Genomic DNA, 26,081 nt, shown 5'->3' with positions numbered 1-26,081 from the left:
CTCGCTCTCTCTCTCTCTCTCTCTCTCTCTCTCTCTCTCTCTCTCTATCTATCTATCTATCTATCTATCTATCTATCTATCTATCTATCTATCTATCTATCTATCTATCTATCTATCTATCTATCTATCTATCTATCTATCTATCTATCTATCTCCCCTTACTGTATGTATGACGCCATTAAGTTTAAAGTCCTCTAAGTCTGGACAGAGACATTCCTGGCGGTGTTCTTTGTAATGGAATCCGGTCCATTCTAAATCATACAGTCTAAAGAAGCGTAAGGATTCTAAAGAAGCATGACAGGGGTTAGAATATCAGTCTTTCAGGATGTATGAGTCAGGACTCAGGATGGCACAGCTGGTGCCTGGTAAAGTGTATGGGCAGGGTAGAGGGGGCAGGCTCAGGCTCTATGAGTTACATGTATCTGTATCCAGCAGGAAGAGAGACATCAAGCAGAAGAGAGTGCTGGGACGTGAACATCTATAGATAGACAAGACTGTGAACGAGAGGTTTGACTAGCTGTCAAGGTGTCAAGAGAAAATATATTGTTGTGGAGATCTGACCTGGGAGCTGAGGAAACATGGGAGTGTACAATGAACAAGGGTAATTTGAAGTTGTGTGGTGTTCAGTATGTGTATGCTTTATGTTTGGAGTAAATTAATGACTGTCGGCTGTTTAGCATTTCTGAATCTTTATATTGGTGTTTTGAGAATGTATTTCGCATGAGAGACAGAATGATGACGGTGCAGTTAATAATGTCCAAGAAAATGCCACAGATCAGGATACACTTTGAAAGCTGAGAAATATGCACAATATGTGCATATTTGACCCTTGGAGGCACCTTATAAATAATTGTACACTCTGTAAATACCAGATAATTTGAAAATTGTAAATGTGAATTATTACATAACCTTTCATTCTAATCCTGTGTGTGTGTGTGTGTGTGTGTGTGTGTGTGTCAGGGAGGCTCTTGGTGAACAAGAGACACAGAAGGGCATGACCCCCAAAGACCGACAAGGAGGGGTCAGTGGTCGCCATGGTATCCCAAGCCTCGTGTCGCTGCGTAGACAACAATCCCAACTCCCCCCTACAGATGTGTTCAACGACGTCATGTACATGGGTCAGTAACTCCCCCTTAAAGATCTGCTCATCTTTGTTCAACCTACGTGGTCAGTTACTCTGCCATACAGTACAGTAGGTTGTAGGTACCATACAGTACAGTAGGTTGTAGGTACCATACAGTACAGTAGGTTGTAGGTACCATACAGTACAGTAGGTTGTAGGTACCATACAGTACAGTAGGTTGTAGGTACCATACAGTACAGTAGGTTGTAGGTACCATACAGTACAGTAGGTTGTAGGTACCATACAGTACAGTAGGTTGTAGGTACCATACAGTACAGTAGGTTGTAGGTACCATACAGTACAGTAGGTTGTAGGTACCATACAGTACAGTAGGTTGTAGGTACCATACCGAACATTAAGTATAATGCCGTCACATATCTCTAAAGGAGAAGGTGAATGCCAAGCAATATTTACAGGTATGTTTGTGTCAACCTGACAATTCAAGTCTGCAATTTGAGTGTTTCACAGATTGGTTCATATGAGCGCAAGCCAAAACTTATTAGATTTAGTTTAACAATTAGGATGGGATTTAGTCCAAGGTGGTAAAGCAGAATATTGCTTTTGACTTTAAAAGGTTTAAACGCTTGAGCCAACATACACAGCATTTACTAATCTCAGTGAATGTTGGGGAAATTGCATTCAAAAGGCAGATTGTTGGGTGTCCATTGCTCTATAGCTTTAGATTAAATCAATGGTGGGTATGTTCACTGGGGCTGGCTGAAATGTATTGAATTCAATAAATATACAGACTTAGCGATAACAAACTTATATTTTAGTTTGTGCTCCATATCGCTCTAAACTGAACTCCAGTCTGCAATATTTTTTTAAGCACTGCAGCTTATGCATATAGTTTTATCTACAGTGTTTTGGTTGGTGCAGACACTCATAACCTCCCTTGGCATGGAGGAATAGTGCACTGTGTACCTCATTCCTAATGTCACATGTCTCTCCTGAGGGAGAGGAGGGTGACATGTCCATAAATTCTCCCTAACCTCAGACGTTAAGGACTGGTATTTTTGGAGGGGAAAGATCATATGAGTTGTCTGAATAAGGAACGGCCAATTATGGGTGTCAATGATGAGCTAAAATAAACTTAGTGTTGTTTGAGAATGCAAAAGATTGCAAATTAGTGCTTTAGATATCCACGCCCAATTTTTCAGTTTTTGATTTGTTAAAAAAGTTTGAAATATCCAATAAATGTCGTTCCACTTCATGATTGTGTCCCACTTGTTGTTGATTCTTCACAAAAAAATACAGTTTTATATCTTTATGTTTAAAGCCTGAAATGTGGCAAAAGGTCGCAAAGTTCAAGGGGGCCGAATACTTTCGCAAGGCACTGTAGTAGTAGTAAGTGAGTGAGACCTCCCACTGGGCACAAACATCAGTTCAACGTCTAGTTTTGATTTACATTTGGATGAGTTGTCAACTAACGTGAATTCAACGTGAAATCAACAAAACATTTCACCATGTCATTAGATTTAGGTTAAAAGTTGGGTGAAGAAAAATATAGAATTCCCTCACGTTGATGACCTTTTTCAAATCCAATCAGTTCTCCACGTTGATTCGACGTCATCACATTGATGATTTGGGTTGAAATTAAGTGGAAACAACGTTGATTCAACAATTTTTTTGCATAGTGGGTTGTAAGTGGTCCTCTTAATTGTAGTATTGAATATAGACCAAATTATACTGTATACATTACTGGTAATAATGAATCTCAAAGAATCAGAGGAGCAATCATGAGGAAATTACTATTCTAGTCATGAGTCTAAATAGTACCAGATAAATACAGGCCTGTCAATAAAGTAACAAACTCCTTAACTGGTGTTATTCATCTGCACCTTCACATCAATGGCTGTTTCTACCTACAGTGGGCGGCTGGACCAAGCAGGATCCATCCTGCCCGGTGGAACAGTTCTGTCCCCTGGAGAATGAGTGGAAGAACATGGCCTCCATGATCAATCACCGTGGTAACGTGGCCGTGTACGGCCTGGCCGGGAAGATCTACACGGTGGGTGGGTCCGATGGTGTCTCGTGCAAGAGCAGCGTGGAGAGGTAAGGGTGTTTCAAGATGGCTACCCATAGAACTGTTGGTAAAGCTTTAGTTCCTATTTCAGAGGGTCACAGTAAAGTGCTGTATGAGAAATATCCATCCCACACTGTGTGTCAGGGTGAGTGTGTGAATGGGCCGTTGTAGTGGTGAGTGTCTGTCGGTGGTCCGGTCAGAGGCTCAGGGCTGACAGGCATTCACTGCTGGGGGTCTAGGGAGAGGAGGCTGGGTGTCTAGGCAGGGGGGACTGGGTTGGGGTGGGGGTGGTGGTCCAAGCAGTCAGAGAGGAATCTCCAGGATTGAGGTGTGATGGACATGATGGATCCGTGATGGATGTGGGGACAGACTGACAGGCCTCTTAATCAGCACCCTGAGGCCCAGCGCTGTCAGTGCTGAGTGCTGATACTGGAGGGAGGCCTCTACATGGTGGGGTTTGGGGGGGTGAGGGGTAGGGGGTGGGTAGGGAGGGAGGGAGGACTATGCATGGTAGGGCGTCAGGGGTGTGGATAGCATTACGTTGCATAGAAATATCCATCACTTCTCAACTTCTGCAGTATCGCACGCTCTCATCACCTCTTTGGTCTTTGACCCGGCAGACTTCTCACTGTCTCAAACTCTCGGCTTTGTGAAGGGCTCACATGTTTTTTGGGGGTCAGTATAGTTTCACATAGAACCATCACCTTCCATCACCTTCCAATCAATTAACTGATGCCATGCTCAATCTATGATTTGTATTGTCACTTTATTCTCCAGGTATTACATTGCTAGAGATAGATGGTGATAGGAAATCATTAATATTGATGGTGATAGGTAATCATTAATATTGATAGTGATAGGTAATCACTGATATAGATGGTGATAGGTAATCAATAATAAAGATGGTGATAGGTAATCACTGATTAAAGATGGTGATAGGTAATCATTAATATTGATGGTGATAGGTAATCACTGATATAGATGGTGATAGGTAATCAATAATAAAGATGGTGATAGGTAATCACTGATAAAGATGGTGATAGGTAATCACTGATAAAGATGATGATAGGTAATCATCCATAGTCCTCTTCCTAATCTTGTTCACCAGACGTGTCTTCACCCCCCCACCCCCTTCCCCCTTGCAGGTACAACCCAGAGACCAACACCTGGAGTAACGACGTGGCCCCACTGAGCAGCACCCGCAGTGGGGTGGCTCTGGTGGAGATGGATGGATATCTATACGCCCTTGGAGGATACGACGGCATGGTCTGCACCAACACTGTTGAGAGGTAAGGCCGTGTTCTCATCAGTGGTTGAGATAGATGAATCATGACAAAGGTCCATGTCAAAATGCTCTTTAGATGTTATCTGTGAATTACCTGAATACTGTACGTAGGTGACAGCAAGATAACCAAGTTTGACCTGTTGACCTTTGATAGGCTTTTTAACAGGTGGCAGGTAGTCGAAAAGCTGAAAAATCTATCAATATGTCCTTGAGAAAGGTACTTAACCTTGATTGCTCCAGGGTCGCCGTTGATCATGGCAGACCCTTGCTGTGACCCCACTCTCCAAGGGTGTCTCAGGGAGAGTTGGGATATGCAAAAACACATTTCCAATGCACACTTGTACATGTGGCGGACAGAGGAAATGGAGAATTGAACTATTTAGACATTTGTTTCGGTATCTCTGTTTAACTAGTGATAATATGAAGGAAGATAAGGAAAACATATTTGATAAAATCTTAGTTTTGTTTGTATATTCTTCGTATTCTACCAGATATGATCCCAAAATGAATAGCTGGACGAAGCAGGCACCGATGCTGAGCCGGCGTTCTGGGGCAACGGCTGCTGTGATGGATGGTCAGCTATACGTGATTGGAGGCAGCGATGGCGACGCACCCATGAACACAGGTCTGAATAACACGTTAAGTTAACAGATGTACCCGACTAAATGTACGACATCAGAGGTGGCACCTCAGGTCCTAGAGTGGTGTGGCAAAAACAATATATATATAATTCTGGGGCCTGTAGTTTTACCTGATCTGGTGACCTAACCAGGTACATCTTTGGACCTTATATGGTATGACATGATTCAGGTTTAATATGGGCTATGATTAGACCAGAGTTTTTCTAATCAGGTTACATGGTTCGAAAAAACACAACTCTGTCAAACTGCAGCTACCTTGTTCTTGTTCATATGAATTCTATTTCAAAGAAGGACTAGGTGGGTTTCCTACACACAGACAGAGACACAAAGAAAGCAACATGATGATTGGACAATGAAACTCATAGGGCTGAGCTTTCTTTACGCATCTTTGCGTCGTGTAGTCCTGCCCTATGCAACTGTAGGCCTGTGAAGTGGAGCAGAGCATGCTGGGTGATCTCCAGCTCAGAGGAGAAGATCAGCTGGAGATAAGTCAAGTGAGAGAAAGTTACAGGCATCCTTGTGTTTTCCCACCAGTTAGCTTTCATTGTGTTAGCCAATGCCAGTGTGTGTCCTTGTTGGTAACACACAAACAGACATAATACACTGACATATTGACAAGATAAATACTCTTACAGTCTGAAATTATAGATTGATTCCTTCATCTACCTATAGTCCCGCACAACCTTTCAATTTATTATATTTAAATGGTTCTGAAGTATTGTTTGAATTTATATATTGAACGTTTTTTGGTTTGCCCAGATAAATTGCTCAATTTCTTTATTAAACGTTGTTTTGCCTATTTATCTTTTCTGTCTGGATAACAGATAGATTGTGGACAACCTATTCCTGGTATTTACTGAATGTCTGTCTCTTACCAACTGAATACTGTTGTGAATAGAGTTTGGCCGTTTTAATGGTGTACATTGTTAAATAAAATAAACATATTTTTTTCAATTATCTTGTTGATTGATTACCAACCAAGACAATTGAGCATGACTACAACAGAAGAACTGTATCTCCACCTTTAAAAAAAACCTTGCTGCTTTGATCTGTGCAATCTGCAGCCTCCTAATGTCACTTTGTGTTGCATTTACCCAGACCATAGAACAGTAGTTCACCTGACTCCCAATTAATGCTTGGGTTGTTTGCTTAAGAATCTTTCTCGGTAAATATTTAGCTTTCCTTCTGATCATGCATGCTGTTTCAATTATTATTAAAAAAAAATTAACTAGGCAAGTCAGTTAAGAACAAGTTCTTATTTACAATGACAGCCTACACGGGCTAAACCCAGATGACGCTGGGCCAATTGTGCACCACCCTATGGGACTCCCAATCACAGACGGTTGTGATACAGCCTGGATTCAAACCAGGGTGCCTGTAGTGACACCTCAAGCACTGAGATGCAGTACCTTAGACCACTGCGCCTCTCAGTTATTTGAGACGACCATGATAAGTAATTGTCTAGCTGCACGCCTAGTAGTTTGGTTTCTGAATCTGATTGGTTAAGACACACAAAGAGCCTGCAGTGGCATTCTGATGTGGACTGAGAAATTTTGCGCGAGTGAATACATCATGAGGCAAATCAGCACTTTGTTCCTCTTTTTAATTAACATATTGCATCAATATTTTTGTTTTACCCATAACAAAAGTGATTTAAAAGTGCTGAAGCAAATGCTACCTCTCCACACATTTCCCTGCTGCCCTGTACCACATTAGGACAGAATATATGATTGATCTGTGTCTGTGCTGCAGAGCTCTATGGCCTTCTGATCTCTGGACATCTTACAGGGAGGGCCCAGAATTTGTCCTGGTAAGGTCATGTGGTCAGAAAAAAGTATAAACCCTCTACATTTTGAGGTTTCTTTGATTTTTAAACAACTCTACAAAATGTTGCCGTTCTGGTCAAGCATAACAATGATGTGACCTTCTGTCTGGTACCAACACAAGCACACACACACACTCACACACACACGCTCACAGCACACACACAAACACGCTCACACACAAACACGCTCACACACAAACACGCTCACACACAAACAAGCTCACACACACACACACACACACACACACACACACACACACACACACACACGCTCACACACACAAGCACGTACTTGGCTTGGGCCACCATAGCTTAACTCGGGAGGGTTATGATGTGCAGCCAGTTGTCAGTGCATATTTCAGTCTGTGAGAAGAGAAAGTCTGGAAAATTCTCATAACCTTTTCAGCTTCTTAAACCCCTGACATTCTGGGTTTTGCTAGAAACAACACAGAAATCTAACATCATAGGTTACAGTAAACAGCAAGAACCCAAAAACCTGTTTGTAATTCTATTTCAGTTTTTATTTATATATTTTTAAGGGGTGATTCAGCTTTAATATTGCAGAAAAATTGTTGCTTCCGTCAATGTAATTGTCTGCATAATTTCTAATCCCCCATATATTATTTTGGTAAATATATATAGCCACACACATACATACACATACATATCCATATACAGTTGAAGTCAGAAGTTTACATACACCTTAGCCAAATACATTTAAACTCAGTTTTTACCAGTTCCTGATATTTAATCAGAGTAACAATTCCCTGTCTTAGGTCAGTTAGGATCACCTCTTTATTTTAAGAATGTGAAATGTCAGAATAATAGTAGAGAGAATGCATTATTTCAGCTTTTAATTCTTTCATCACATTCCCAGTGGGTCAGAAGCTTACATGCACTCAATTAGTATTTGGTAGCATTGCCTTTAAATTGTTTAACTTGGGTCAAATGTTTCGGGTAGCCTTCCACAAGCTTCCCACAATAAGTTGGGTCAAGTCTGGCCCATTCCTCCTGACAGAGCTGGTGTATTTGAGTCAGGTTTGTAGGCCTCCTTGCTCGCATACACTTTTTCAGTTCTGCCCACAAATTTTCTAAAGGATTGAGGTGAGGGCTTTGTGATGGCCACTCCAATACCTTGACTTTGGTGTCCTTAAACCATTTTGCCACAACTTTGGAAGTATGCTTGGGGTCATTGTCCATTTGGAAGACCCATTTGTGACCAAGCTTTAACTTCCTGACTGATGTCTTGAGATGTTGCTTCAATATATCCACATAATTGTCCTACCTCATGATGCCATCTATTTTGTGAAGTGCACCAGTCCCTCCTGCAGCAAAGCACCCCCACAACATGATGCTGCCACCCCGTGCATCATGGTTGGGATGGTGTTCCTCAGCTTGCAAGCCTCCCCCTTTTTCCTCCAAACATAATGATGGTTATTATGGTTCAATTTTTGTTTCATCAGACCAGAGGACATTTCTCCAGAAAGTATGATCTTTGTTCCCATGTCCAGTTGCAAACCATAGTCTGGCTTTTTTATGGTGGTTTTGGAAGAGTGGCTTCTTCCTTGCTGAGCAGCCTTTCAGGTTATGTCGATATAGGACTTGTTTTACTGTCGATATAGATACTTTTGTACCTATTTCCTCCAGAATCTTCACAAGGTCCTTTGCTGTTGTTCTGGGATTGATTTGCACTTTTCGCACAAAAGTATGTTCATCTCTAGGAGAGGTATGACAGCTGCGTGCTCCCATGGTGTTTATACTTGTGTACAATTGTTTGTACAGATGAATGTGGTACCTTCAGGTGTTTGGAAATTGCTCCCAAAGATGAACCAGACTTGTGGAGGTCCACAATTTTTTTCTGATTTCTTTTAATTTTCCCATGATGTCAAGCAAAGAGGCACTGAGTTTGAAGGTAGGCCTTGAAATACTTCCACAGGTACATCTCCTATTGACTCAAATTATGTCAATTATCAGAAGCTTCTAAAGCCATGACATAATTTTCTGTAATTTTCCAAGCTGTTTAAAGGCACATTCAATTTGGTGTATGTAAACTTCTGACCCACTGGAATTGTGATACAGTGAATTATAAGTGAAATAATGTGTCTGTCAACAATTGTTGGAAAAATTACTTGTATCATGCACAAAGTAGATGTCCTAACCGACTTGCCAAGACTTTAGTTTCTTAACAAGAAATGTGTGGAGTGGATGAAAAACAAGTTTTATTGACTCCAACCTAAGTGGATGTAAACTTCCGACTACTACTGTATATATGTATACATAACCATTCATACATATATAAGTATATACATACATTCATATACATATGTACATACATGTTTTAGAATATAACTTTATTATTCCCTGCAAACCCTAACACCCCTCCCCCAATTGGAGTCACTAATAAACAATAACACTTAGGCTTCTACCTTCTGTATACATATTATACACATTTTACAGACACAATCTGTTTTACAATAGTTATATTTTGTTTGTTTTTAGTCCTTACTCTATTTCTGATGTCCATCCAGTTTGATTTATATTTGCAACTGTGCTATTTCACAACATTTCTGACCTATATGCATTTTACAGACCCCGTATGTTATACATTGGTTATCTTGTTGTTATTACTCCCACCCTTCAGCTCCATTCAACCCCTCCCATCTATCTCTTAACGCCATTCATTTTGGGTTTCTATTTGCCATTTATTTTTCAACTGTGCTGTGATGCTTCAGAAAAGTACGGAACCTTTCTATTCCCATAGCCTCTACAGATTGTAGATTAAAGATAAACATTTTTGCTAAAATAATTATTATATTATTGATTGATTGACTATGACTTTTCGAATCACCAAGTATTGCTATCTGTAGCATTAGTTACAGGTCAATTATGCAACTCTTCAGCCATTCCTGGACCTGTGACCAAAAATGAGCTACATATGGACAGTACCAAATAAATTATCTAATGACTCTGCCTCCTCACAGCAAAATCTGCAGAGCTGGGAAGATTGTATCCCCCATATATATATTACATTATATTGGTTGCAAGATTTTTGTATAATAATTTAAATTTAACAAATCTATGTTTTGAATCCAGTGTTGTTTTGCGTGTCAATTCATAAACCATGCGCCATGGAATAGGTACATTGAAAATCTCTTCCCAACTATTTTGCAATGCACAACGGTACATTTTTTGGTCTCTAAATTAAATTGGTATATGTTTTTATTTATCACAATTTTCTTTAACCATTTATGGTATTTAATGCAAGGCTGGCAGACAAGTTCCTCACTTTTCCCCGTACTACTCGCCTCTTCCGTTTTTGTGGTAATGCTGCAACTAGTTTGTTGTAAGCAGACATTTCCATATGTCTGTGTTAGCTGCATGTTTGACATAACTCCACCAGTCCTATTTATGATATCATTCACAAAAATTGTCCTTTTTTTAAACATTTTATCGAAAATATTATATTATATTAATATATTTTTTTATCATTTAGTACATTTGAGTTTAACCACAAGAATTGTTGTATTATTTGTTCTGTCTTTTCAGGTGGATTAAACTGAAATTGCAACCAACTTTCTAAGGCTTTTTAAAATAATGATATTTTGGAGATTTTTTTGTTTTCAAACAACCGAAAGTGAGCAGTTGTAATCTGAATAAATGGAAAAAGGCCAATCTTGAACATGGGGTGAGACTTTCCTACCAATTTACTAGAGAACCATTTCAGATATCAATAGAACTTCTGTATGGCTGATGACTTTAGTGAGAAGTCTAGTGCTTTAATATTTAATCATTTCTGCCCTTCAAACTCATGTTCGTTATATAAATAGGCCCTTTTAATTTTGTCTGGCTTGCCATTACAAATAAAACTGAATATTTTTTGTTCATATAATTTAAAAAGCAGGTCACTTAGGTGTTCGGCAAAACCACAAGCAAATATGTAAACTGTGGTATGACTAAAGAGTTAATCAGGGAGTTTTTTGCACAAATAGACAGGTATTTTACTTTCCATGGTAGCAGGATCTTATCTATATTTGTTACATTTCTATAAAAATGTATTGGAGTGAGATCAAGTCTTTCTTTCGGGATGTGTATACCGAGTATGTCCACATCCCTGTCAGACCATTTTATTGGTAAAATACACGGTAATGTAAAAGTTGTATTTTTTTGTGATCCAACACGTAATATAGTGACACTTATCATAATTTGGTTTTAGTCCAGAGAGGATAGCAAAAGTATCTAGGTCCACTATGAGGCTGTGGAGGGATTCTAATTGTGGTTTTAAAAGAAAAATGAATCATCAGCGTACAATGACACCTTTGATTTTAAGTCACGGATTTCTAATCCTTTAATATTATTGTTGGATATAATTTTAACAGTTTACATTTCGATGGCATTACTAAATAGATATGCCGATAGTGGACAACCTTGTTTAAATCCTCTTGACAGTTTAAAACTTTCTGAGATGTAGCCATTATTTACTATTTAACACGTAGGGTTACTATGCATAACTTTAACCCATTTTAGAAGAGATTCTCAAAAATTGAAATATTCTAGGCATTTATATTTAAACTCCAGTCATACTTTTTCAAAATCCTTTTCAAAATCAGCTATGAAAACCAGGCCTGCTGTACCTGATATTTCATAGTATTCTATTGTTTCTAGTACTTGTCTTATATTATCTCCAATGTATTGTCCATGTAAAAAACCTGTCTGATTAGGATTAATAATATCTGACAATACCTTTTTTATTCCATGTGGCAAGAATTTAATTTTAATTACGCTGATCATTTAAGCATTACCAAGCATTCAATTCCATGTGCCAAGCATCACTGCACTGAGGATAGGAAACTCACCACCGATAAATCCACTATAATTGAGAATTTCAATAAGCATTTTTCTACGGCTGGCCATGCTTTCCACCTGGCTACCCCTACCCCGGTCAACAACACTGTACCTCCCACAGCAACTCGCCCAAGCCTTCCCCATTTCTCTTTCTCCCAAATCCAGTCAGCTGATGTTCTGAAAGAGCTGCAAAATCTGGACCCCTACAACTCAGTCGGGATAGACAATCTGGACCCTTTCTTTCTAAAATTATCTGCTAAAATTGTTGCAACCCCTAGTACTAGCCTGTTCAACCTCTCTTTCGTGTCGTCTGAGATTCCAAAAGATTGGAAAGCAGCTGCGGTCATCCCCCTCTTCAAAGGGGGGGGGGACACTCTTGACCCAAACTGCTACAGACCTATATCTATCCTACACTGCCTTTCTAAGGTCTTTGAAAGCCAAGTCAACAAGCAGATTTCCGACCATTTCGAATCCCACCACACCTTCTCCACAATGCAATCTGGTTTCAGAGCTGGTCATGGGTGCACCTCAGCTATGCTCAAGGTCCTAAAATATATCTTAACCGCCATCGATAAGAAACAATACTGTGCAGCCGTATTCATCGACCTGGCCGAGGCTTTCGACTCTGTCAATCACCACATCCTCATCGGCAGACTCGATAGCCTTGGTTTCTCAAATGATTGCCTCGCCTGGTGTGTCAAATCGGAGGCCCTGTTGTCCGGGCCTCTGGCAGTCTCTATGGGGGTGCCACAGGGTTCAATTCTTGGGCCGACTCTCTTCTCTGTATACATCAATGATGTCGCTCTTGCTGCTGGTGAGTCTCTGATCCACCTCTACGCAAATGACACCATTCTGTATACTTCTGGCCCTTCTTTGGACACTGTGTTAACAACCCTCCAGACAAGCTTCAATGCCATACAACTCTCCTTCCGTGGCCTCCAACTGCTCTTAAATACAAGTAAAACTAAATGCATGCTCTTCAACCGATCGCTGCCTGTACCTGCCCCCCCGTCCAGCATCACTACTCTGGACCGTTCTGACTAAGAATATGTGGACAACTACAAATATCTAGGTGTCTGGCTAGACTGTAAACTCTCTTCCAGACTCACATCAAACATCTCCAATCCAAAGTAAAATCTAGAATTGGCTTCCTATTTCGCAAAAAAGCTGCCTTCTCTCATGCTGCCAAACATACCCTTGTAAAACTGACCATCCTACCTATCCTCGACTTGGGCGATGTCATTTACAAAATAGCCTCCAATACCCTAAATTGGATGCAGTCTATCACAGTGCCATCCGTTTTGTCACCAAAGCACCATATACAACCCATCACCTGTACGCTCTCGTTGGCTGGCCCTCGCTTCATACTCGTCGTAAAACCCACAGGCTCCAGGTCATTGACAAGACCCTGCTAGGTAAAGTCCCCCCTTATCTCATCTCGCTGGTCACCATAGTAGCACCCACCTGTAGCACGCACTCCAGCAGGTATATCTCACCTCCAAAACCAATTCTTCCTTTGGCCGCCTCTCCTTCCAGGTCTCTGCTGTCAATGACTGGAACAAACTACAAAAATCTCTGAAACTGTAAACACTTATCTCCCTCACTAGCTTTAAGCACCAGCTGTCAGAGCAGCTCACAGATTACTGCACCTGTACATAGCCCATCTATAATTTAGCCCAAACAACTACCTCTTTCCCTACTGTATTTATTTTGCTCCTTTGCACCCCATTATTTGTATTTCTACTTTGCACATTCTTCCACTGCAAATCTACCATTCCAGTGTTTTACTTGCTATATTGTATTTACTTCACCACCATGGCCTTTTTTTTGCCTTTACCTCCCTTATCTCACCTCATTTGCTCACATCATAAATAGACATATTTTTCTACTGTATTATTGACTGTATGCTTGTTTTACTCCATGTGTAACTCTGTAATTCTGTTAGTGGAGATGGAGGAGACATATTCTTAAAGTACTTTACTAACTCTTTCAAAATATCATTCGGTGAATCATTTGTGACTCCATCATTTGTAACAAGTTTCAATACATTTGTTTTGGTAGCGTTTCTATTTTGAAGATTGAAAAATAATTTGGTGCATTTTTCCCCATATTCCATCCAGCATTATTTTTGTAATATATTACACTGGATCTTTCTTGAATAAGTTCCTCCATTTATTTTTGTTTTTCCTCTAACTAATTATGTGCCTCTATAGTACAGTTTTTATTGCTGTCTATCTGTACAGTTAGTCCATCAATTTCCTTTGTTAATATGGACTCTTTTGATCTAAATTGCTTTTGTTTTATAGATGAGTACTGAATTGCATAGCCTCTAAAGGCACATTTAAAAGACTCCCGTACAATAAGGGGATCTTCTGTACCTATGTTATGTCGAAAAAAAGTCAAGTAGGCTTTTATAAAATGTCCAATATCCTCGCCCATGTGGAAATTCTGTAAGGGGCGACAGGGTACCCTAGTGGTTAGAGTGTTGGACTAGTAACCCAAAGGTTGCAAGTTCAAATCCCCAAGCTGAAAAGGTACAAATCTGTCGTTCTACCCCTTAACAGTTAACTGTTCCTAGGCAGTTAACCCACTGTTCTTAGGCAGTCATTTAAAATAAGAATTTGTTCTTAACTGACTTGCCAAGTTAAATATATAATATTTCAGTGGGATTACCAGAATCACATGTAGAAAACCACAATAGAAATAGAAAACCACAACAACAAAATATAACTCTGTATTTCCCCCCTGTGTCTGTTTCGTGGTCTATCTGTCTCGTGGAACGTCTGTTCCATAGTCTGTGGTCGTTTTATGGATCTTCTGTTCCGTAGTCTGTGGTTGTTTTATGGATCTTCTGTTCCGTAGTCTGTGGTTGTTTTATGGATCTTCTGTTCCGTAGTCTGTGGTTGTTTTATGGATCTTCTGTTCCGTAGTCTGTGTTTGTTTTATGGATCTTCTGTTCCGTAGTCTGTGGTTGTTTTATGGATCTTCTGTTCCGTAGTCTGTGGTTGTTTTATGGATCTTCTGTTCCGTAGTCTGTGTTTGTTTTATGGATCTTCTGTTCCGTAGTCTGTGTTTGTTTTATGGATCTTCTGTTCCGTAGTCTGTGGTTGTTTTATGGATCTTCTGTTCCGTACTCTGTGTTTGTTTTATGGATCTTCTGTTCCGTACTCTGTGTTTGTTTTATGGATCTTCTGTTCCGTACTCTGTGTTTGTTTTATGGATCTTCTGTTCCGTACTCTGTGTTTGTTTCGTGGACCTTCTGTTCCGTAGTCTGTGTTTGTTTTATGGATCTTCTGTTCCGTACTCTGTGTTTGTTTTATGGATCTTCTGTTCCGTACTCTGTGTTTGTTTTATGGATCTTCTGTTCCGTACTCTGTGTTTGTTTTATGGATCTTCTGTTCCGTACTCTGTGTTTGTTTTATGGATCTTCTGTTCCGTACTCTGTGTTTGTTTCGTGGACCTTCTGTTCCGTACTCTGTGTCTGTTTCGTGGTCTATCTGTCTCGTGGAACTTCTGTTCTGTAGTCTGTCTGTTCCATGGACTGCGGCTGTTTTGTGGATCTTCTGTTCCGTAGTCTGTGTTTGTTTTATGGATCTTCTGTTCCGTACTCTGTGTTTTTTTCGTGGACCTTCTGTTCCGTACTCTGTGTCTGTTTTGTGATGTGAGTAAATTATGTAATTCTACAGTATGTTTGTTTCACAGTGTATTTGGTTTTCTGTATCTGTATGTGACCTGAGTCTGTTTGTGACCTGTCTGTGTTCTGTGATCCCCAGTGGAGCGATTCAATCCCTTGGATGGGATGTGGTATGCGTGCACCCCCATGATGACCCCTAGAGAGAACGCGGGCTGCTGTGTGTACCTGGGACGTCTGTTCGTGGCCGGAGGAAGAGATGAACTCAACCTGGAGCTCAGCGCTGCAGAGAAGTTTGATCCAGACACTCTGAGTTGGACCCCCGTCAAACGCATGAGATGCAAGAGAAACAAAGCAAGTGATTGGTCACGTACACCCTTTCTGGCCACCCTATTGGTCAGATCACTTCCCACATCAACATCAACCAAATCTCCAGAGACTGACATAATTGGCTGATAACACACAGCCTTTCAAAGAGCAAGTAATGCAACTCTAGTTAGATATGGTTACTTTTAATGTCGATATCTGCATGTAGGAAGATGTCCATTGTTTTTATGATATCATCTTGCAGAGTCAACCTTTCATAACAGCTCTGTCACTGTCACTCCTCTCCTATCCCCCTCTTTCAGATGTCTCTGGTGGTGTTCAACGGGTCGTTGTTGGCTGTGGGAGGATCTGATGGCATCACCAATCTGAAAACAATAGAAGTCTATAACCATGACTCAAATACATGGAGGTATGTGTTAGGTTCTTATTTTTCATAGTAAATAACTCACGGACACTAGAGAAGCTTTAACCAAGTTGAATTATTCCCAAAGGTTCTGTAGAGCTGTAATTCAGACACCCAACATTTCTCCAATCACAGATATATACAGTGTATATCCCACTTAAGACTCCCCCTTCTCTCCAATCTTTACATTTTATGGTTCTACAGGATAATAGTAACAGGATACTAAACCCTTATTACTCCCTTCAAGGGATCTGACTTCACAACCTGACCTCAACCCCTCCTTCACCTAATCCACAGATGTCCATCTGTCTCCCCTATATCAACAGCTCTCCTCCCGTCCACACTTCACATTCCAAAGCCATCTGTCTTTCTACAGAGAACCATTAACTTCGGACATAAAACCCAGTCTCTTTCACTCCTCATATTATACGCTTCTTCTATCATTTATTTAATATCTCAATGTTCAAAATGTCGAATCCAACAGTCCCTCCTCTTGAACAATAGCATCCTAATGTTAAATGTATATATACTTTGAATTTACTAATAAATTATAAACAATGATAATAAAACATACATTTTTAAAAACTAACAAATGATTATAAAACATGAAGTAAACAAACTAACAAATGGAACAAACAATGAACAAACATTCACTGCAAGGTTTACAAATTCAGAGACTTAAGGCCTCTGTACTATGATCACACAATTTTATTTCCTTCTACCATCAACATCTACACACAACAAAATGCCATTCCAGCTGAATCTGTGGTCTCGTTCTATGTCAGATGGAGCATCTTTTAGTTTCTCCACTTCCCCCTTCTGGTTCCTAAGAAAGTAATAGCACAAGACTTGGAAAGCAACAAAAAGACACACAAAACATAACAGTATTAACAATGTGATAAGCTATGCATAATTATATGTCCATGAAAACCAAAGTCTGAGACCATGACAATTCCCACTCTCTCTTCACCTATGCCTCCCGGATACATTCCTGCTGGGTTCCACAAAATTGAAAGCTCAAAAAAACTTTGTCATGCTTTCGCCCAGACTTCCTCTTTAGGCCCCAGGTTCCGAGAGGTGTTCCCAAGTCATGTCATTTTCTCTTTGTTCCCCATCTCCTCCATTTAACCTGACAGGAACATCATCTGATATGCAAGTGCTTATCCCTAATCCACATTACATCCTCTTGAGGTAACTCAGCACTGTATATGCTTTCACATCAATGCCTACAACATTTTGTTCAGAGTACATTTACCCCTCTATCCTCTATCATATGATGCATTAACCAGTAAAGCAGCTAACCAGTGATCCAACTATGATGTTTATAGTAGCACCCAGACCCAACCCATCGGTATGTCTTATGATGGAATCTAGTCTCTCTCTCTCTCTCCACTTCGTCTGTCATGGTGGACCTCACTTCCCGTGAGAACTATGCCCCACCTCCCCAAGGAGAGACATGACTATCTTTACTGCTGCAGGTACTGTACGGAGTAGTGTGTGTCCCAAACCAACACTGTCCCAACACCCCCGCCTGGTGTCTCTTGATGTACACTCAATCTCCAGAATTCAGCCTGTGCCCTTGGTTATATCTCCGCTTTCACCTGAGGATATACACACTGCAACACATGGGTCATTTCCTGACAACATATTTTGTGACATTTGAATAACCGCATCCCCTGTCCCCCAGTTACCAATCCATGTGGCATGCGTCCTCAAACTGATATCCTAACAATGCTACTAAAGTAACCACTGCTACATCCAACATGGCCCATGACTATAGTCTCACAATACCCCTCATTTGCTCAGTAGTCCAATTCCATGCTATCAATATAGCATCCTTCGCTACTTGTACTGCTCCTCAGTTACTGTCCCTACAGCTCCATCAGTTAGTGTCCCTACAGCTCCTTCAGTTACTGTCCCAACAGCTCCTTCAGTTACTGTCCCTACAGCTCCTTCAGTTACTGTCCCTACAGCTCCTTCAGTTACTGTCCCTACAGCTCCTTCAGTTACTGTCCCTACAGCTCTTTCAGTTACTGTCCCTACAGCTCCTTCAGTTACTGTCCCTACAGTTCCTTCAGTTACTGTCCCTACAGCTCTTTCAGTTACTGTCCCTACAGCTCCATCAGTTACTGTCCCTACAGCTCCATCAGTTACTGTTCCTACAGCTCCTTCAGTTACTGTCCCTACAGCTCCTTCAGTTACTGTCCCTACAGCTCCATCAGTTACTGTCCCTACAGCTCCTTCAGTTACAGTCCCTACAGCTCCATCAGTTACTGTCCCTACAGCTCCATCAGTTACTGTCCCTACAGCTCCTTCTGTTACTGTCCCTACAGCTCCTTCAGTTACTGTCCCTACAGCTCCTTCAGTTACTGTCCCTACAGCTCCTTCAGTTACTGTCCCTACAGCTCCATCAGTTACTGTCCCTACAGCTCCTTCAGTTACTGTCCCTACAGCTCCATCAGTTACTGTCCCTACAGCTCCTTCAGTTACTGTCCCTACAGCTCCATCTGTTACTGTCCCTACAGCTCCTTCAGTTACTGTCCCTACAGCTCCTTCAGTTACTGTCCCTACAGCTTCTTCAGTTACTGTCCATACTACTCCTTCAGTTACTGTCCATACAGCTCCTTCAGTTACTGTCCCTACAGCTCCATCAGTTAATGTCCCTACAGCTCCTTCAGTTACTGTCCCTACAGCTCATTCAGTTACTGTCCCTACAGCTCCATCATTTACTGTCCCTACAGCTCCTTCAGTTACTGTCCCTACAGCTGCTTCAGTTACTGTCCCTACAGCTCTTTCAGTTACTGTGCCTACAGCTCCATCAGTTACTGTCCCTACAGCTCCATCAGTTACTGTCCCTACAGCTCCTTCAGTTACTGTCCCTACAGCTCCTTCAGTTACTGTCCCTACAGCTCCTTCAGTTACTGTCCCTACAGCTCCATCAGTTACTGTCCCTACATCTCCTTCAGTTACTGTCCCTACAGCTCCATCAGTTACTGTCCCTACAGCTCCTTCAGTTACTGTCCCTACAGCTCTTTCAGTTACTGTCCCTACAGCTCCATCAGTTACTGTCCCTACAGCTCCATCAGTTACTGTCCCTACAGCTCCTTCAGTTACTGTCCCTACAGCTCCTTCAGTTACTGTCCCTACAGCTCCATCAGTTACTGTCCCTACAGCTCCATCAGTTACTGTCCCTACAGCTCCATCAGTTACTGTCCCTACAGCTCCTTCAGTTACTGTCCCTACAGCTCCTTCAGTTACTGTCCCTACAGCTATTTCAGTTACTGTCCCTACAGCTCCATCAGTTACTGTCCCTACAGCTCCATCAGTTACTGTCCCTACAGCTCCTTCAGTTACTGTCCCTACAGCTCCTTCAGTTACTGTCCCTACAGCTCCATCAGTTACTGTCCCTACAGCTCCTTCAGTTACTGTCCCTACAGCTCCATCAGTTACTGTCCCTACAGCTCCATCAGTTACTGTCCCTACAGCTCCTTCTGTTACTATCCCTACAGCTCCTTCAGTTACTGTCCCTACAGCTCCTTCAGTTACTGTCCCTACAGCTCCTTCAGTTACTGTCCCTACAGCTCCATCAGTTACTGTCCCTAATGCTCCTTAAGTTACTGTCCCTACAGCTCCTTCAGTTACTGTCCCTACAGCTCCATCAGTTACTGTCCCTACAGCTCCATCAGTTACTGTCCCTACAGCTCCATCAGTTACTGTCCCTACAGCTCCTTCAGTTACTGTCCCTACAGCTCCTTCAGTTACTGTCCCTACAGCTATTTCAGTTACTGTCCCTACAGCTCCATCAGTTACTGTCCCTACAGCTCCATCAGTTACTGTCCCTACAGCTCCTTCAGTTACTGTCCCTACAGCTCCATCAGTTACTGTCCCTACAGCTCCATCAGTTACTGTCCCTACAGCTCCTTCAGTTACTGTCCCTACAGCTCCATCAGTTACTGTCCCTACAGCTCCATCAGTTACTGTCCCTACAGCTCCTTCTGTTACTATCCCTACAGCTCCTTCAGTTACTGTCCCTACAGCTCCTTCAGTTACTGTCCCTACAGCTCCTTCAGTTACTATCCCTACAGCTCCATCAGTTACTGTCCCTAATGCTCCTTCAGTTACTGTCCCTACAGCTCCTTCAGTTACTGTCCCTACAGCTCCTTCAGTTACTGTCCCTACAGTTCCTTCAGTTACTGTCCCTACAGCTCCATCAGTTACTGTCCCTACAGCTCCTTCAGTTACTGTCCCTACAGCTCCTTCAGTTACTGTCCCTACAGCTCCATCAGTTACTGTCCCTACAGCTCCTTCAGTTACTGTCCCTACAGCTCTTTCAGTTACTGTCCCTACAGCTCCTTCAGTTACTGTCCCTACAGCTCCTTCAGCTACTGTCCCTACAGCTCCTTCAGTTACTGTCCCTACAGCTCCTTCAATTACTGTCCCAACAGCTCCTTCAGTTACTGTCCCTACAGCTCCTTCAGTTACTGTCCCTACAGCTCCTTCAGTTACTGTCCCTACTGCTCCTTCAGTTACTGTCCCTACAGCTCTTTCAGTTACTGTCCCTACAGCTCCATCAGTTACTGTCCCTACAGCTCCATCAGTTACTTTCCCTACAGCTCCTTCAGTTACTGTCCCTACAGCTCCTTCAGTTATTGTCCCTGCAGCTCCATCAGTTACTGTCCCTACAGCTCCATCAGTTACAGTCCCTACAGCTCCATCAGTTACTGTCCCTACAGCTCCATCAGTTACTGTCCCTACAGCTCCTTCTGTTACTGTCCCTACAGCTCCTTCAGTTACTGTCCCTACAGCTCCTTCAGTTACTGTCCCTACAGCTCCATCAGTTACTGTCCCTACAGCTCCTTCAGTTACTGTCCCTACAGCTCCATCAGTTACTGTCCCTACAGCTCCTTCAGTTACTTTCCCTACAGCTCCATCAGTTACTGTCCCTACAGCTCCTTCAGTTACTGTCCCTACAGCTCCTTCAGTTAGTGTCCCTACAGCTCCTTCAGTTACTGTCCCTACAGCTTCTTCAGTTACTGTCCCTACTACTCCTTCAGTTACTGTCCATACAGCTCCTTCAGTTACTGTCCCTACAGCTCCATCAGTTACTGTCCCTACAGCTCTTTCAGTTACTGTCCCTACAGCTCCTTCAGTTACTGTCCCTACAGCTCCATCATTTACTGTCCCTACAGCTCCTTCAGTTACTGTCCCTACAGCTCCTTCAGTTACTGTCCCTACAGCTCCTTCAGTTACTGTCCCTACAGCTCCTTCAGTTACTGTCCCTACTGCTCCTTCAGTTACTGTCCCTACAGCTCTTTCAGTTACTGTCCCTACAGCTCCATCAGTTACTGTCCCTACAGCTCCATCAGTTACTGTCCCTACAGCTCCTTCAGTTACTGTCCCTACAGCTCCTTCAGTTATTGTCCCTGCAGCTCCATCAGTTACTGTCCCTACAGCTCCATCAGTTACAGTCCCTACAGCCCCATCAGTTACTGTCCCTACAGCTCCATCAGTTACTGTCCCTACAGCTCCTTCTGTTACTGTCCCTACAGCTCCTTCAGTTACTGTCCCTACAGCTCCTTCAGTTACTGTCCCTACAGCTCCATCAGTTACTGTCCCTACAGCTCCTTCAGTTACTGTCCCTACAGCTCCATCAGTTACTGTCCCTACAGCTCCTTCAGTTACTTTCCCTACAGCTCCATCAGTTACTGTCCCTACAGCTCCTTCAGTTACTGTCCCTACAGCTCCTTCAGTTAGTGTCCCTACAGCTCCTTCAGTTACTGTCCCTACAGCTTCTTCAGTTACTGTCCCTACTACTCCTTCAGTTACTGTCCATACAGCTCCTTCAGTTACTGTCCCTACAGCTCCATCAGTTACTGTCCCTACAGCTCTTTCAGTTACTGTCCCTACAGCTCCTTCAGTTACTGTCCCTACAGCTCCATCATTTACTGTCCCTACAGCTCCTTCAGTTACTGTCCCTACAGCTCCTTCAGTTACTGTCCCTACAGCTCTTTCAGTTACTGTGCCTACAGCTCCATCAGTTACTGTCCCTACAGCTCCATCAGTTACTGTCCCTACTACTCCTTCAGTTACTGTCCCTACAGCTCCTTCAGTTACTGTCCCTACAGCTCCATCAGTTACTGTCCCTACAGCTCCATCAGTTACTGTCCCTACAGCTCCATCAGTTACTGTCCCTACAGCTCCTTCAGTTACTGTCCCTACAGCTCCATCAGTTACTGTCCCTACAGCTCTTTCAGTTACTGTCCCTACAGCTCCATCAGTTACTGTCCCTACAGCTCCTTCAGTTACTGTCCCTACAGCTCCTTCAGTTACTGTCCCTAAAGCTCCATCAGTTACTGTCCCTACAGCTCCTTCAGTTACTGTCCCTGCAGCTCCTTCAGTTACTGTCCTTACAGCTCCTTCAGTTACTGTCCCTACAGCGCCTGCCATGAGAATACCTCCTGCATGTAATCTTTCAAATGTTTGCCGGCTGTTAAATATTGGAGAAACATGAATGAGTTGGGAATAATATCCAACCTAACAAAACTCTGAGTCACAGGTGTCCTGAAAGTTTACCATATTGTCTGAAATGCCACCACTATCTCTTCTACTCTCACCATGATCTGGGTATGTGTAATGTTCAACTAAATCCCCATATTGTGTACAGTTAGCTGTCCTCCCTCTCCTATGAGCTATCTCCTGTAACAATATACAGTGTCTGGGAATGATACTCCTCTATCATTACATCTATACCATAACACACTATACTCCTAATGCATTTTCGACAGTTATAAACATATTAACACATTCTCAAATCGGTTAGTCACTGTACATCATTCCCTCCTCTGGAACAATGAACACCCTCATGTTCCACCAAACCTTAAGACATATTGACTTGAAAAGAAAATAGAAACAAAGTGTATGTTTAATTAACTTCTTGGTGACAGGGTGCAGTATTTTCACATCCGGATGAAATGCATGCCCAAATTCAACTGCCTGCTACTCATCCCCAGAAGATAAGATGTGCATATTATTAGTAGATCTGGATAGAAAACTGTTCTAAAACTGTTTGAATCATGTCTGTGAGTATAACAGAACTTATTTAGCAGGCGAAACCCTGGATTCACAACAATGTTGGCTGGATTCACAGCAAGTGTAGCTTTAATTTGCTATCTTGCATGTGTGATTTAATGAAAGTTAGATTTTTATAGTAATAAAAGAGAGGTTAATAACTTAGCACAACTCATTGATGTGATGTAACATAAACATTCTGAATACAGGGTAAAACAAAAGAGAACAAAAAAAAACATTAATGTTTGTCCCAAGCTATCATCCAGTCATTCCCCTACCAAACCACCTCCCTTCAGGATGACACTTAGAGGTAAGTTCCTGGAGACTCTCGGCCAGATAAATATTGGCTCAGACTCAGATATCAGTGGCAAAAGACACTGTCTCTCATTGCATGCCTTTGTAGCTCTTTCTTCAGCCAGTTAGGGAGTGTTTTGAGGTTTACACACACTGTCTGTGGTCAAATTATTCCTACCAAATTATTCAGACAAACATGGTCTTTATGACAAATTATTACATTAACCTTTTCTTACTAACATCTCTAAGACAAATGTCAAAAAGCATAACATACTGTTACTGGTAAAACCATTTTCTTATTCTACTGGCGACCTCTCGGAAGAGTTACCAGATAATGAAGTTAGCACCCTAACCCCTCGCAGAATTCCCACCCCAGGATCCTAATCTGGTGAAATTTGTATCAAAACAAAAACACAACATAAAATCAGCAAGACATATATCACAGTCCATTTGAAGTAACTGTCATCCCTTATTAACATATGTTCCTTTCTATTAGCAGCCTGAACACAGTACCACTGTATAAGTACCACAAAGACCAGGACCTCAGGGAACTGGTGATTTTCCCTTTCCAAACCCGTGATTCAAAAACCTGTTAAATCAAAATAAACTAATTTAAAAAATTTATCAACTTAGAATTACAACTCTTATAACTCCCTACGGAAATAATATTAATCTCCTAAGGTAATGGCACAATTTGGATAGAGAATGGTGTTTCTCATGAATTTTATAATTAAATCCCCCTGTTCCATTAATTTCTAATGAGGTTGATCATTCCTCATTAGGATTTTTTTTGTATACAGGGCTTTCGACACCATTCAAATGTTTCCTCTCCCTTTCATTCCCTGTCCTTTGGAAACCATTTAAATACCTCTTCAAATCATTTCCATTCTCTTGCATACCCAATTTAACTGAATTGAAAAGACCCCATCTAATAACTCACACAACACGGCAACAGTATCTCTCCACCGAGTCTAACGATTCACTGGTCTCCTTTTCCCCTGATTCTCCATAACCACCACACCACATAAAATAATTAAAAGTTAATTTTAGGTTAGGTAACCCCTATACCAATTCCTCGTGATCCCAGTTCATTTTAGGTTAGGTAACTCCTATACTAATTATTTGTGACCCCTTCACCCTTTCATCTATTCTAGAATTCCATTCCAGAATAAGAAAAATTATAAAAAAGTTAATTTATTTAAAAATAAAACCACATAAAATGTCTCATGATTTAAAAAAACTAAAGAAAACAAAGAATTCTGAGTTTGCAAGGAGGGTTTGGCCATATAATTTAAATGTGTTACCTTTTAGAATCCATTCCCCTGGCATTTCTCCTAGAATCTTCAACCCAAAATGTGTTTTCCTGTGGCAAATTTAGTCAATTTCTCATTGTAAGGAATCTGCAATATTTACATGTGGTTCTCTAACACTTTCTCTCACCAAGGCAGCTGCCTTAGCCATTCCCTCTGCTTTACGATTACCTATGGCGATTTTATCTATACAACTAGTATGAGCTTCACATTTCACCACTGTTCATTTACTGGGTAACTGACATGCTTCTAATAATGCCTCTACCTCAAGACCATTTTTTATTGGGGTTCCTGTCGCTGTTAACATGCCCCGTTGTGACCACAATGTACCCAAATCACCAACTACTCCAAATGTTTTTGTAGTTGTGCACTGGAACTGTCATGAAAGAATGTGGTGCTTGCATAGTCTACTCTCACAGTCTCGTCTTAGGCTCATCGCCAGCTGAGTTCTTATGAAAGAGATGACTCTCATGTATTTTTTAGGTATTTAGTCCAATCGAATTTCTTTGGGTATTCTGTGGGTATTAATTTCAGAAAATAATATGTTCTTCTCCGTGATCTGTTTGCAGACACTTTGGGAGCATGAAGACCAAGCATCCAGGAGGCCACATTGCCATGTTGAAGACCAAGCATCCAGGAGGCCACATTGCCATGTTGAAGATCAAACACAGTTACAGCCTGTAACTGGAGATTATATTGTTGATGGACAACAGCATATGGATTTATGATATAGATTTGTATACTGTGTATGTCCATGTTGAAATAGTACTGTAATTCCCCGTATACTATGTAAACATGTATGGCTATTTATTTAACTTTTATTTAACCCGGAAGTCTTTCCTAAGAAATGAAACTATGGACCAGGAGTGTCAAGCACCCATTATTTTAGAGGTGGCGTTGTCCAGGTTGGAACATTTATCATTTTTTAAACACCTAAAATAGCTTATACCTGCAATCTAGAGCCATAATCATTATGCCTAATTCTACGTAAAAAAAATAATAATAAAATAAATAAAGTATATTTTTATGCATAGGTTATCTAAGCATACCTATTTACCTGTTCAATTGTCATTATTATTAATGATGCACTGATTCTTTAAGAAATGTTATGCCTTACATGCTGACCACACCACTCACGTCGCAAAAATAAATGTACACATACAGTGCATGCTATTCAATCATTGCACCAACACTGCTCGTGCACGCCAACAAGCGCCTGCATTGGAAAGCGCTAAAATAGAAGTAAGTTCTATTTGAGTCGCTGAATGCGGTGCAAGTCCTGCCTCTCCCATCTTCTCATTGGTTT

The 26,081-nt window shown here is 41.4% G+C and overlaps 1 protein-coding gene across 1 annotated transcript; it reads left to right on the top strand.

Moving 5' to 3' along the window:
- Positions 1-347: 347 nt before the first annotated feature.
- Positions 348-25,845, top strand: LOC110536368 (kelch-like protein 20). Its single transcript, XM_021622117.2, has 8 exons — positions 348-601; positions 961-1,118; positions 2,995-3,178; positions 4,295-4,438; positions 4,926-5,059; positions 15,516-15,727; positions 16,003-16,109; positions 25,345-25,845. The coding sequence occupies exons 1-8, from the start codon at positions 579-581 to the stop codon at positions 25,457-25,459; spliced, it is 1,077 nt and encodes a 358-aa protein (XP_021477792.1). The 5' UTR covers positions 348-578; the 3' UTR covers positions 25,460-25,845.
- The last annotated feature ends 236 nt before the right edge of the window (positions 25,846-26,081 follow it).

Source organism: Oncorhynchus mykiss, chromosome 11 (genome assembly GCF_013265735.2).
Source record: "Oncorhynchus mykiss isolate Arlee chromosome 11, USDA_OmykA_1.1, whole genome shotgun sequence".
Lineage (NCBI taxonomy): Eukaryota > Metazoa > Chordata > Actinopteri > Salmoniformes > Salmonidae > Oncorhynchus > Oncorhynchus mykiss.
The sequence above is the reverse complement of the archived record's forward strand: the minus strand, read 5'-3'. Positions and strand labels throughout refer to the sequence as shown.

Excerpts from the sequence above, each read along its gene's own strand:
- LOC110536368 (XM_021622117.2), top strand. The coding sequence starts at position 579 with ATGGGAGTGTACAATGAACAAGG. Across the intron at positions 602-960 it reads GGAGTGTACAATGAACAAGG|GGAGGCTCTTGGTGAACAAG; the intron begins GTAATTTGAAGT and ends TGTGTGTGTCAG. Across the intron at positions 5,060-15,515 it reads CGACGCACCCATGAACACAG|TGGAGCGATTCAATCCCTTG; the intron begins GTCTGAATAACA and ends TGTGATCCCCAG.